At 46.7% G+C, this 12,923-nt stretch overlaps 1 protein-coding gene across 5 annotated transcripts in view; it reads right to left on the bottom strand.

Annotated features, from left to right (window-relative positions):
- Nucleotides 1–3,754: 3,754 nt before the first annotated feature.
- Nucleotides 3,755–12,923, bottom strand: part of tmem94 (transmembrane protein 94) — a 36,314-nt gene continuing 27,145 nt past the window's right edge. For all 5 annotated transcript variants that reach the window (XM_071409887.1, XM_071409891.1, XM_071409888.1 and 2 more), the window contains 17 exons: nucleotides 12,624–12,833; nucleotides 12,193–12,502; nucleotides 11,901–12,074; nucleotides 11,605–11,707; nucleotides 11,050–11,258; nucleotides 10,500–10,681; nucleotides 10,004–10,219; nucleotides 9,790–9,889; nucleotides 8,338–8,446; nucleotides 7,951–8,140; nucleotides 7,793–7,870; nucleotides 7,519–7,604; nucleotides 7,344–7,425; nucleotides 6,686–6,944; nucleotides 6,409–6,502; nucleotides 6,042–6,212; nucleotides 3,755–5,799 (listed from right to left, as the gene is read on the bottom strand). In XM_071409887.1, coding sequence (XP_071265988.1) covers nucleotides 5,727–5,799; nucleotides 6,042–6,212; nucleotides 6,409–6,502; nucleotides 6,686–6,944; nucleotides 7,344–7,425; nucleotides 7,519–7,604; nucleotides 7,793–7,870; nucleotides 7,951–8,140; nucleotides 8,338–8,446; nucleotides 9,790–9,889; nucleotides 10,004–10,219; nucleotides 10,500–10,681; nucleotides 11,050–11,258; nucleotides 11,605–11,707; nucleotides 11,901–12,074; nucleotides 12,193–12,502; nucleotides 12,624–12,833 — 2,646 coding nt within the window. In that variant the 3' untranslated portion in view covers nucleotides 3,755–5,726. The remainder of the gene's footprint in view (nucleotides 5,800–6,041; nucleotides 6,213–6,408; nucleotides 6,503–6,685; nucleotides 6,945–7,343; nucleotides 7,426–7,518; nucleotides 7,605–7,792; nucleotides 7,871–7,950; nucleotides 8,141–8,337; nucleotides 8,447–9,789; nucleotides 9,890–10,003; nucleotides 10,220–10,499; nucleotides 10,682–11,049; nucleotides 11,259–11,604; nucleotides 11,708–11,900; nucleotides 12,075–12,192; nucleotides 12,503–12,623; nucleotides 12,834–12,923) is intronic.

The raw sequence follows: 12,923 nt of genomic DNA, 5'->3' as shown, positions 1-12,923 counted from the left end.
AAAGGGAGCCTATGAAGGGAACAAGTGTGTGAGCGCCCTGAGTCAAGGTGTTAATCCTAGGCACCATATTTTTGTGCTATCATAGGCCTGGAACAGACTCCTAGTCAACTTAGCATTTTACCTTCATTGTAGCCCACAATCAAAACAGAGAGAGCAGGTATGGCGCACACATGATAAAATGTATCCATTTATATATACAGTATGACTTGGGACGGGAGGTTTTCCTGACCCAGTGGTGAGCCAACCAGGCAACAACTCTGGGTCTCACGGTCAGATGACATGGTCAGAAAAAACTCCTGGCCCTGAATAGGTAATTCACCAGAGGCAGAAAGCACGGTGGAAAAGGCCGGTTTGTGCAGCATGACAGTTTGTCTGACAGCACATGATACATACATCAGCTATAACGAAGGCATCAACAAATAAATAAATACAACGTATAAATACACAGGATAGAAAGAAATAAAAGGGAAAAGCTGCATGGGCAATGGCAACTCATGACAATCTGCTTCCCAAATGGCACCCTATTCTCTATAGTGCCCTACTTTTGACCAGAACATTACGGGGCCATGGTCGAAAGTAGTACAAAGTGTGCCATTTAGGACACAGCGAAAGTCATAATCAGGGATAAAAAAGTTCAAACGGATCTACTGATTTGATCACCCAACAGACAGGTAAGCCTGGTGGGTGAGTCTTTCTGCTTTTAGGCCGGAATTCAATCCAAAACGGTGCTTTAGCGCGCCTGACATTGGTCATTTCCAATTGAGCCAACATCGGCAGCGTTTACCTTAAACGCGAACTCCACGAACCCAGTAAAATTGCCTTTGAAAGCAGCATTGTCTACAAGCGTGATCTGATTGAATCCCGGACTTAGTCAGTTTGTGCGTTGTTGATGTCGAATGCAGAAACATGCACCCAGGCTAGTAAAAAGCCAACTGAATGATATGCAGCACCTTCAGAATACCCTGGGACGCTCTAGAAGGTATTGTAATCGAGAACACCACAGACGAAACCTTGTTAGCTACAGTTGAAGATAGTCCCCTCTTTACTACAGTTCTCTGGTGGGAAGAATAGGATGGAAGAATGGTTTGATCCCTGTGTACAGTCTATGATGATTGATGATTATAAAACAACAACAAAACTTTCCTACAGTACATGAGTTTCAAAGTGGCATGCTAGCACATTCTTCAAATACAACTGACCTAAACAAGACTAATTCAGTTGTACTTTTTCAAAGTACATTATATTAATATGTATTCTTTATTGCATTACAGCAGGAGGATTGCCCTTGGCTTAGCTCGGGAGTCGGAGCATGTGTGTGAAACAAAGAAAATATTTGTTAGAAAGAAAATAAATTCACAAAATATATTCTCTTACATCCTGGTTTAGAAAATGCCATGTTCATTATCTGGCTAAAAGGCTGGGTTATAGAGAGTAGCCTTGAGATTGCTTGTTGAGAAATGCTTAGTGTGTTTCCCTAGATTAGAAAGAGGAGTGGGAGGCCCCGGTGCATAACTGAGCGGACAAGTACAGTGGGGAGAACAAGTATTTGATACACTGCCGATTTTGCAGGTTTTCCTACTTACAAAGCATGTAGAGGTCTGTCATTTTTATCATAGGTACACTTCAACTGTGAGAGACGGAATCTAAAACAAAAATCCAGAAAATCACATTGTATGATTTTTAAGTAATTAATTTGCATTTTATTGCATGACATAAGTATTTGATCACCTACCAACCAGTAAGAATTCCGGCTCTCACAGACCTGTTAGTTTTTCTTTAAGAAGCCCTCCTGTTCTCCACTCATTACCTGTATTAACTGCACCTGTTTGAACTCGTTACCTGTATAAAAGACACCTGTCCACACACTCAATCAAACAGACTCCAACCTCTCCACAATGGCCAAGACCAGAGAGCTGTGTAAGGACATCAGGGATAAATTGTAGACCTGTACAAGGCTGGGATGGGCTACAGGACAATAGCCAAGCAGCTTGGTGAGAAGGCAACAACTGTTGGCACAATTATTAGAAAATGGAAGAAGTTCAAGATGACGGTCAATCACCCTCGGTCTGGGGCTCCATGCAAGATCTCACCTCGTGGGGCATCAATGATCATGAGGAATGTGAGGGATCAGCCCAGAACTACACGGCAGGACCTGGTCAATGACCTGAAGAGAGCTGGGACCACAGTCTCAAAGAAAACCATTAGTAACACACTACGCCGTCATGGATTAAAATCCTGCAGCGCACGCAAGGTCCCCCTGCTCAAGCCAGCGCATGTCCAGGCCCGTCTGAAGTTTGCCAATGACCATCTGGATGATCCAGAGGAGGAATGGGAGAAGGTCATGTGGTCTGATGAGACAAAAATAGAGCTTTTTGCTCTAAACTCCACTCGCCGTGTTTGGAGGAATAGAAGGATGAGTACAACCCCAAGAACACCATCCCAACCGTGAAGCATGGAGGTGGAAACATCATTCTTTGGGGATGCTTTTCTGCAAAGGGGACAGGACGACTGCACCGTATTGAAGGGAGGATGGATGGGGCCATGTATCGCGAGATCTTGACCAACAACCTCCTTCCCTCAGTAAGAGCATTGAAGATGGGTCGTGGCTGGGTCTTCCAGCATGACAACGACCCGAAACACACAGCCAGGGCAACTAAGGAGTGGCTCCGTAAGAAGCATCTCAAGGTCCTGGAGTGGCCTAGCCAGTCTCCAGACCTGAACCCAATAGAAAATCTTTGGAGGGAGCCGAAAGTCCGTATTGCCCAGCGACAGCCCCGAAACCTGAAGGATCTGGAGAAGGTCTGTATGGAGGAGTGGGCCAAAATCCCTGCTGCAGTGTGTGCAAACCTGGTCAAGAACTACAGGAAACGTATGATCTCTGTAATTGCAAACTAAGGTTTCTGTACCAAATATTCAGTTCTGCTTTTCTGATGTATCAAATACTTATGTCATGCAATAAAATGCAAATTAATTAATTAAAAATCATACAATGTGATTTTCTGGATTTTTGTTTTAGATTCCTTCTCTCACAGTTGAAGTGTACCTATGATAAAAATGACAGACCTCTACATGCTTTGTAAGTAGGAAAACCTGCAAAATTGTCAGTGTATCAAATACTTGTTCTCCCCACTGTACATTAGAGTGTCTAGTTTGAGAAACAGACGCCTCACAAGTCCTCAACTGGCAGCTTCATTAAATAGTACCCAAAAAACACCAGTCTCAACGTCAACAGTGAAAAGGCGACTCCGGGATGCTGGCCTTCTAGACAGAGTTCCTCTGTCCAGTGTCCGTGTTCTTTTGCCAATCTTCATATTTTCTTTTTATTGGCCAGTCTGAGATATGGCTTTTTCTTTGCAACTCTGCCTAGAAGGCCAGCATCCCGGAGTCGCCTCTTCACTGTTGACGTTGAGACTGGTGTTTGTGGGTACTATTTAATGAAGCTGCCATTTGAGGACTCGTGAGGCGTCTGTTTCTCAAACTAGACACTCTAATGTACTTGTCCTCTTGCTCAGTTGTGCACCGGGGCCTCCCACTCCTCTTTCTATTCTGGTTAGAGCCAGTTTGCGCTGTTCTGTGAAGGTAGTAGTACACAGCATTGTACCAGATGTTCAGTTTCTTGGCAATTTCTCGCATGGAATAGCCTTCATTTCTCAGAACAAGAATAGACTGACGAGTTTCAGAAGAAAGTTCTTTGTTTCTGGCCATTTTGAGCCTGTCATCGAACCCACAAATGCTGATGCTCCAGATACACTAGTCTAAGGAAGGCCAGTTTTATTGCTCCTTTATTCAGACAACAGTTTTCAGCTGTGCTAACATAATTGCAAAAGGTTTATTATTATTTATTATTTTTCTTCTTTTTAAAAATGTTTTTCTCCCCAATTTTCGTGGTATCCAATCGCTAGTAATTACTATCTTGTCTCATCGCTACAACTCCCGTACGGGCTCGGGAGAGACGAAGGTCGAAAGTCATGCTTCCTCCGAAGCACAACCCAACCAAGCCGCACTGCTTCTTAACACAGCGCGCCTCCAACCCGGAAGCCAGCCGCACCAATGTGTCGGAGGAAACACCGTGCACCCGTCCCCCTTGGCTAGCGCGCACTGCGCCCGGCCCGCCACAGGAGTCGCTGGAGCGCGATTAGACAAGGATATCCCTACCGGCCAAACCATCCCTAACCCGGACGATGCTAGGCCAATTGTGCGTCGCCCCACGGACCCCCCGGTCGCGGCCGGCTGCGACAGAGCATGGGCGCGAACCCAGAGACTCTGGTGGCACAGCTAGCGCTGCGATGCAGTGCCCTAGACCACTGCGCCACCCGGGAGGCGCAAAAGGGTTTTCTAATGATCAGTTAGCCTTTTAAAATGATAAACTTGGATTAGCCAACACAACGTGCCATTGGAACACAGGAGTGATGCTTGCTGATAAATGGGCCTCTGTACGCCTATGTAGATATTTCATAAAAAAATCTGCCGTTTCCAGCTACAATAGTCATTTACAAGATGTCTACATTGTATTTCTGTTCAATTTGATGTTATTTTAAATGGACAATTTATTTTGTTGCTTTTCTTTCAAAAACAAGGACATTTCTAAGTGACCCCAAACTTTTGAACGGTAGCGTATATAATTTTTGAGATGATCAAATATTTTCTGTGTAAACTTAAACGACTAAAACCAGACATAATGTATGTAGAAATAATAATGGAGCAATATTATTTTACATAGATCATCTTTGAGGACTAACAATCACCAAAATAAAACTAGAATATAAAATTCCCCAAAATGTCATGGCTTTGATTTTGTTATAGTTATCTGAGTCACTCAGATAGCGTAAGAACATGGCATAAGCCATAGGAAATTAGCTTTAAAACTGTAAAATGTTCTCTCCGCTCCACGGCAAAATTTGTAAAATTGCAGGAAATTTGCTTTAAAACAGCTAAATGTTGCCTCTGCGGCCAAGAGGAGGGCCTCTAAATCCACACCATTGGCCAAGCCAACTACCCCCCCACGTTTACTTAGCCACCGCTGATGAAAAAAATCCTAGGGGAAACCCTGTCTGGTATTGGGGCAAAAGAAAGGAGCAACATGCTGAAGTGTGATAATCCCTATGTGATACAGTGTGAGACAATACCATAGATCAGTGACAGTGGAGGAGCGTACCTCCTATCCCCAAGCAGGGACTACAGTAAAACATTTCCCAGGCCTTCAACAACATTCCACAATATTATAAATACTTCTCAGTTTTTGTTTGCCTTTCTTTTTAAAGTAAAAAAGAAAAATGCGTTGGGATCTTTCTTTTATATATAAAAAAAATCGATTATACCATAATACAATTTAAACAAGGATCCCCCCCACCCCCAAAAAAGATTGGATTATCGCAGTGATAAACCACCCAAGCATGTGTAGCAGTCTGGTTGAGGTTAGCGCTACTTGCTAGGAGCCAGTGCTTTCGGGCTGAGGTGGGTTGAGTGCTCCTGGGTTTAGGTCAATGGGCACTGAGGAGGAGTGCGATTATGAGCTTGAGGTAGAAGTTCCCCTCAACCACAGATCTAGGATCATATTACTCTTTCTCCAATCCTAACAAGCAAGAGGGATGATAAACGATCTGACCCAGTGTCAGCAGTTAGAACCAACTTCGACCTACTCCAGATTCTGGTGCCTCCAATTTTCCAGAGGGCTGATTGGTTCCCAGCATGTATTGCCACGCCCCTCTGTTCATTGTCTGAGCCAATCAGAAGGGAGAGTTCATCCCTAGTTTGGTCTCAAACTGTAGCTTCTGTCTCTTCTGGTAGCGAACCCTCACCCTGCAGACAGAAGGAATGGACAGATCAACACATAGGAACAGTTTTTCGCCCCACATGACTGTCCCTTCCCTAATCCTCTTCTCTCAACCAACCATTCGGTCATCCACAATCTTCTGCCTTTCTCTCTCCCTCCTATCATACCACTCCTACTCGACTTGCCTAGATAAATAAAGGCTAAATAAAAAAATAAAAAGACTCATCCTTTCCCCTTCCTACTTCACTCCTCCTCCCCTCTATCTTACCGTATCTCGTGTAGTTTGACAGCCTCATTGAGCAGCACCACCACCAGGGAGGACAGGGAGACCAGCAGCCAGGCCAGCATGGGGATGTCCTTCAGGTCAAAGGTCAAATGTGCCGACCGGTCCTGCCACAGCTGGTAGTCCACCGTGGCCTGCACCAACTGACCCAGCAGACTGGAGGTGGGGAGGAAGGGCGGGGAAGACCAAAAGAGTGAGAAAAGAGTATCAGTTGATGGCAAAAAAAGCAGAAACTTGGCAGAAACAGTTAGGCTACACAAACAGAAACACACGCACTTACACAAACAGAAACACACGCACATACACAAACAGAAACACACGCACATACACAAACAGAAACACACGCACTTACACAACGGGGACAGTGAGGCACCACCAGGTGTTGCTGAAGGGGTTCTTCTTCCACAGCGGCTGGGAACGATGGACATAGCTCAGAGAGATGACCACTGGGAAAGAAGGAGGGTGAGAGAAATAGAAATAAAATAAAACGTAAAGATACGCACATGAACCTTGGCTCTCTATACAGGGCCCTGGTCAAAAGTAGTGCACTATATAGGAAATAAGGCGCTATTTGGGATACCGGACTTGATAGATGCAGGGGTGAGAGTGACACAGAAAGCTCCTCCTACCTGTGTGCAGGGCCAGGAACCCAGCCATGACTTTCTGAGTGAGCAGCAGGCCGTTGGACAGCTCCCTGAACCAATGGGGAGCGTCCTGAGCCGAACTGACCCTGAGGATATCAGTACAGCTGATGGTGGTGTTCTCTGCCAGGGTCAGGTTGTTGGCCCTCAGGCAGACCTCGTGCAGCGTGAAGCCGAAACCCAGCAGGTAGGCACACACGGTCAGGCCAAACCTCAAAAGGAAACAACCCAGGAAGTAGTTCTGCGTCTGCAGGAAGTAGATACACACAAATCTAAATGTTAAAAGGAATGCCATGGTACACATGTCATGATTAAGATAGATAACACACATCTGATTCAGAACTAGAAGAGGTGAAGGGAGCATATTTGGAGTTGGCCAATCATGAAAATCAATATAAACTTAGCATAGTCTAAAGCAGGGCTCTCTAACTCTGTTCCTGGAGAGCTCCCCTCCTGTAGGTTCGCTCCAACCCAAGCTGTAACTAACCTGATTCAGCTTATCAACCAGCTAATTATTAGAATCAGGTGTGCTAGATTAGGGTCGGAGTGAAAACCTACAGGACGGTAGCTCTCCAGGAACAGCCCTGGTCTAGTGTAAAGTAATACGTCTAAAACCGGGCCGGTGTGGGTAAACTATAATACGTACCTTTCTGGGGATGGCATCTTGGTTCTTCCCCGTGGCCACGTTCATCACAGAACTTTCTGGTGGCTTTCCTAAGAATGACACACTGCCAACACAACACACATGGTTATCGTGTGTAATGCTGTTCTACTATATAACATTTTGAGTTTGAAACCCATATGGTTAGTAGCAGTGATACCTGAGAAGTGGACAGCTGAAGCAGGACAGCCAGAGGATATCAGTGATGTTCATGGGAGGAGGGAGCTGGGCTAGGCAGGCCAGAAACTACACAACGGCAGGGAAACAAACAATACTTTCATAAAATATTCAGTTACAACTGTTGCATCCTCAGCTCTTTTATTATATCAAAAATAAATAGGAAATAGGCTGGTATGAGAAACTGGGGTGATAAAAGAGCATTAGTATTTCAAGAATGCTTTTGCGAGGCTAAGGATAGTCATGTTCTCTCTCACCTGGATGAGGACCAGGGTCAGCTGACACTGCAACAGGAACAGGAAGCTCTTGCGGATGCCGTACGTGGTGTGACGCGCCTTGAAGGGAATCGTACACGTAAAATAAATATATTGCATCTCTGTGTGCGTGTGTGTGTGCACACGTGTATGTGTCTCACCTGTTCTATGAGTTTGACCATGCTGACAGACTCCCCCTGGTGGAAGGTGACAGAACAGGCCAGGGTGTTGAGTTGACCAGACAGACTGAGAGGAGACAGACCCTCCACCTCCCCGTTCAGCCCTGCTCCTGTAGCGTAGCCAAACGTCTCCCACGAACACCGCGACGGGTACAGGGGGTCCAGGGCGATGCTGGGGGAAGGACAGGAGGTTTTGTTGTTATTTATCTTCGTTTATGAGGAAGTGTGTGACTCTTCATAATTTCATTAAGGCCTGAAGCAGTCATGTTATGTGGTTGTAAGTGAATGTATGGATGCTATGAAGACTATTTATAAATTAACCAGGCAACAGCTGCTGTGTTTGTGACATGGGTTTGTTTTAGCGTGTACCTGAGGTCGCTCTGTAGGAAGAGGCAGCTATTGCGGAAGTTGGCAGAGCTCCCCAGGCAGCAAGTCACCTCTCTGTTCTCCTGCATGATCTTTATCATCTCACACATGGCTACACACACAAAGACGTAGAACACTCTCACACATGTACACTGAGCAAAAATATTAACCCAACAATTTCTAAGATTTTACTGAGTTCCAGTTCATATACGGGAATCAGTCAACTGAGATAAATTAATTAGGCACTGATCTATGGATTTCACATGACTGGGAATACAGAAGGCAGGGCCGTGGATCAGAAAACCAGTCAGTATTTCATGTGACCGCCATTTGCCTCATCCTTCGCATTGAATTGATCAGGCTGTTGATTGTGGCCTGTTGAATTTATCCCACTCCTCTTCAAGGGCTGTGCGAAGTTGCTGGATATTGGCGGGAACTGGAACGCGGTCGTACACGTCAATCCAGAGTATCCCAAACAGGCTCAATGGGTGACATGTCTGGTGAGCATGCAGGCTATGGAAGAACTGGGACATTTTCAGCTTCCTGGAATTGTGTACACATCCTTGTGACATGGGGCCATGCATTATCATGCTGAAACATGAGGTGATGGCGGCGGATGAATGGCTCGACAATGGGCCTCAGGATCTCATCACGGTATCTCTGTGCATTCAAATTGCCATCAGTAAAATGCAATTGTGTTTGTTGTCCACAGCTTATGCCTGCCCCATACCATAACCTCACCACCACCATGGGGTACTCTGTTCACAACATTGACATCAGCAATCTGCTCGCCCACAAGTCGTCATACACGTGGTCTGCGGTTGTGAGGCCGGTTGGACGTATTGCCAAAGTCTCGAAAACAATGTTGAGGCGGCTTATGGTAGATAAATTAACATTAAATTCTCTGGCAACAGCTCTGGTGGTCATTACTGCAGTCAGCATGCCAATAACACACTCCCTCAAAACTTGAGACATCTGTGGCATTGTGTGACAAAACTGCATATTTTAGAGTGACCTTTTATTGTCCCCAGCACAAGGTGCACCTGTGTAATGATCATGCTGTTTAATCAGCTTCTTGATATGCCACACCTGTCAGGTGGATGGATTATCTTGGCAAAGGAGACATGCTCACTAACAGGGATGTGAACAAATTTGTGCAAAAAAATTCAGAGAAATAAGCTTTTTGTGCTTATGGAAAATTTCGGGGATCTTTTATTTCAGATCATGAAACATGGGACCAACACTTTACATGCTGCATTTATATTTTTGTTCAGTGTAGCTGTAACAAGCATAGCTACATTGCAAATCTTGAGATAAAATTAACTTATATACCATGATCAATTGATTTGTATATTGAAAACATAGGAATGTCTCTGTACCAAATACTAAGCATAGTCTAAAGCAGAAAGGGTTGATTCATGTACGTGAAGTGAACTGTAATTTGTTCTGACTCACTCTCTGGGGTACAGTCGGTGAAGAGAGGCACCAACAGAGGCACGTTGTCAATGTTCTTCAGGTGAGGACGAACCTGGTGGATACCACGAGGTAGCTTCGCCTAGAGAGAGAGAGAGAGAGAGAAGGGTTAGCAAGAAACAGGTGTAAGTCACAGTTGAGAAGAGAAAACAAAAAGAAAAGAGAGAAGGAAAGACAAACAGTATTTGTCCTGTACTCTGTTGCAGTCCTCCAGGAAGCTGGGAACATCAGCAGTCTCCTCCTCTGGTAACAACGGCCCCTCTGCCTCATCTCGGGAGTCTTGGTGCAGGTCATCATGTAGGGAGTCCTGGCCTGGGCTGTTGGGGGCACCGTCACAGGGACTGTCCCTGTTTGGGGTCAGAGAGATGTGACAGTTCCACCCTGTCTCCAGGCCCATCTTCTCTGCAAACACCTTACACATACACAGGAGAAACAGACAGACAGGCAGATTGTCACCATTGTCATCAGCTTTACCACCACAAACATCTCAGCAAGCACACCATACAGCACCACATCGTCACCACCACAAACATCTCAGCAAGCACACCATACAGCACCACATCGTCACCACCACAAACATCTCAGCAAACACACCATACAGCACCACATCGTCACCACCACAAACATCTCAGCAAGCACACCATACAGCACCACATCGTCACCACCACAAACATCTCAGCAAACACACCCACCTTGCTGCGTAGTTCGTCCTCCATAGAGAAGTAGACGAAGCGTATGCAGGCGGTGACCAGAGCGTCTATGAGCCTGACCGTGTCCAGACGAGCCTGGAACTGGGATGACACCATTCCCATGAAGATCTGACCACTCAGAGCCTGAACACAGTCATCCTTCTCCACACCTTCTCCTATACCCTCTATGGAGAGATGTAAGGGGAGAGAGAGAGAAATGAGGGGGACAAGACATGAAAATAAATATAAGCAAAAGTCACACCCAGGTACAACACAAAACATATATTGTAAGTGTAGCTGCATCTTCCTCTCTCCCCACCCTCTCCTCTCCCCCTCTCATCTCCTCCCACCCTTTCCTCTCCTCCCACCCTTTCCTCTTCCCACCCTCTCCTCTCCTCTTCCCACCCTCTCTTCTCTTCCCACCCTCTCTTCTCTTCTCTTCCCACCCTCTCTTCTCTTCTCTTCCCACCCTCTCTTCTCTTCTCTTCCCACCCTCTCTTCTCTTCTCTTCCCACCCTCTCTTCTCTTCTCTTCCCACCCTCTCCTCCCTTACCATCAGAGCTCCAGGAGTTCCTGCGGGAGTCGTATTTGATAGGGGTGGTGGAGGGCAGTTCTACCCCAGAGAAGATGTTGGGTCCGGGGGCTAGCTCAACACATTTCCCATTGAGCTGGTTGGACAGGGACACCTGCATGGGCTTGTAGGCAAAGGCAGAGCAGTATCCCGACAGACAGGCCCGCTGGTAGAAGTCCAGAACTTTCTTCCTGTAGGGGTGTAGCCATATAACGAGTTAATAATGCATGTAGATGTTTATGTTTATTGTGATATAAGCAGAATTCAATATAATTCCAACGCAAGAACCCCCCAAAATTGTGCCCCCTCACTGATTTCAACAGCCCCCTTAGCCACGTTATCCTGGCGCCGGGTCTGCTCATTAGGTTATTATAAGGCTGCAATAAGACTGTGATAAGACTACATAAGGCTGCAATAAGACTGTGATAAGACTACATAAGACTGTGATAAGACTACATAAGGTTGCTATAAGACTGTGATAAGACTACATAAGGCTGCAATAAGGTTGTCATCAGGCTGCTATAAGGCTGTTCTGACCTGTCGGAGCCAGAGAGGGGATAGATGTCGGATCCGTCCCAGACGTCAGTGCAGGCCTCCAGGATGAGGTCAGCCGAGCCGTGAGACAACATCTGGACATTATCTAGGGGTGAGAGGTCAGGGGTCACAGAGGTGCAACAAAACAATTCCAAGAAAGAGGTCAAGGCTAAAGAAAAGGAGGGTAAGAGATGGAGAGAGCGAGTGTGAAACCAGAGAGATGGAGTGAAAGTGAGAGAGGGGGAAGAAAGACAAAGAATAAATGAGCTATAGAGAAAGAAAACGCGATATATTCTCACTGGAAGAGGAGTCTCTGATGAAGAGGGAGATGAGGTGGCTGATGGGAGGTTGTCTCTTGGTGAAGTTGTGTAGGCGTCGAGGGACAGACTCCTTGGCCTTCTCCCCACAGGGCAGCTGGTACAGAGCTAGGTGGTTCTCCTGTTTGAACAGCTCCCTCGCCCCGGGGGTGAACCCTGAGAAACACACAGGAGGAAAAAGAGTGGAAGAGAAGGGGTCAGTGTGTGTGTATGCATGCGTACGTGTGAGTGTGTTTATGTGCGTGCGTGCGTCTCTTCCCTTCCTTCTCCTCACCTATAAGCCTGGACAGCTCACACAGTCCCCAGGGCACGTGGACGGGCAGCACGGCCCCCTGGCTCTCCTGCAGCGCCAGGTTACTGAGGTGGTCGGAGAAGCGGCAGAGCTGCTGGGTGACGCTGGCGTTGCACAGGTTGAGCAGGATGTTGAGGCCCAGGGGCTTGAGGCTGGGCAGGTGGCACTGCCAGCCCTGCTCGTCAAACTGGATACTCACCGGGTTCTGCTGGTCCTGAGACAGACTCAGCATCTCCAGGTGGTAGTCACACACGTAGTCCTCCGCATCGTTGTCACAGCAACCCACCATGTCCTGAGAGAGGGGTGGCGAGAGAGAGACAAGGGGGAAAATGAGGGGAACGAATGCTGTGTAGTAAGATAGTGATGACAAGAGATTGATATATTTAGGACGTGTGTGTATGAGCGCGTCTTACTTGTTCAGGGCCCTGGTCCCCTCCCTCGGTGTTGTGGCTGAAGCTGACATTAGATCCTGAGGGGTGTTTGGTGCGTGTCTCCCGCGCCTGCCGCCGAGGCTGAACTGTGTCCTCGGAACGGCCGGTGTCATGTGAAGTCTCACTGGGCTCATGCCAGTCCCGCATCCCATCCATCACTGGCATACACAGCAGAGCCTCCCCCTCCTGGGTCTGACAGGATGAACAGCCAAATCAGACTTTCTATCGCTGAAAAGATTCTACCAACCATCAAAACGTGTCTCAGTCACTACCTCAGATGCT

This window comes from Salvelinus alpinus, chromosome 7, assembly GCF_045679555.1.
Source record: "Salvelinus alpinus chromosome 7, SLU_Salpinus.1, whole genome shotgun sequence".
Classification (NCBI taxonomy): domain Eukaryota; kingdom Metazoa; phylum Chordata; class Actinopteri; order Salmoniformes; family Salmonidae; genus Salvelinus; species Salvelinus alpinus.
The sequence above is the reverse complement of the archived record's forward strand: the minus strand, read 5'-3'. Positions and strand labels throughout refer to the sequence as shown.